We start from the raw sequence: 233 nt of genomic DNA on the forward strand, positions 1-233 counted from the left end.
TGCCCGTGTGGAAATGGGACATGCCCCGTGGTGACCATGGTTGAGATGTGCCCCATGGCCGCCATGTTAACACATATTGTCTTGGCAGGCACCAACAGCTGTACAAAGAACAACGGTGGCTGTGCCCAGCTCTGCCTGCCCAACCCCGCAGGGCGGCTGTGCCGCTGCTCTGCCGGCTACCACCTGGTGCGTGGGGTGGCATGCACACCGGCAGTGCCCTGCCCAGCCCCGCT

The 233-nt window shown here is 63.9% G+C and overlaps 1 protein-coding gene across 1 annotated transcript in view; it reads left to right on the forward strand.

Moving 5' to 3' along the window:
- The window catches only part of LOC104278027 (low-density lipoprotein receptor-related protein 2-like), a gene marked incomplete at its 5' end in the record, with an annotated part of 12,196 nt that overhangs the window by 10,866 nt on the left and 1,097 nt on the right, over nucleotides 1-233 (forward strand). Inside the window, one exon of the mRNA XM_009874871.1 lies at nucleotides 89-186. Coding sequence (XP_009873173.1) covers nucleotides 89-186 — 98 coding nt within the window. The remainder of the gene's footprint in view (nucleotides 1-88; nucleotides 187-233) is intronic.

Source organism: Apaloderma vittatum, unplaced genomic scaffold, assembly GCF_000703405.1.
Source record: "Apaloderma vittatum isolate BGI_N311 unplaced genomic scaffold, ASM70340v1 scaffold26298, whole genome shotgun sequence".
Taxonomy (NCBI): Eukaryota; Metazoa; Chordata; class Aves; order Trogoniformes; family Trogonidae; genus Apaloderma; species Apaloderma vittatum.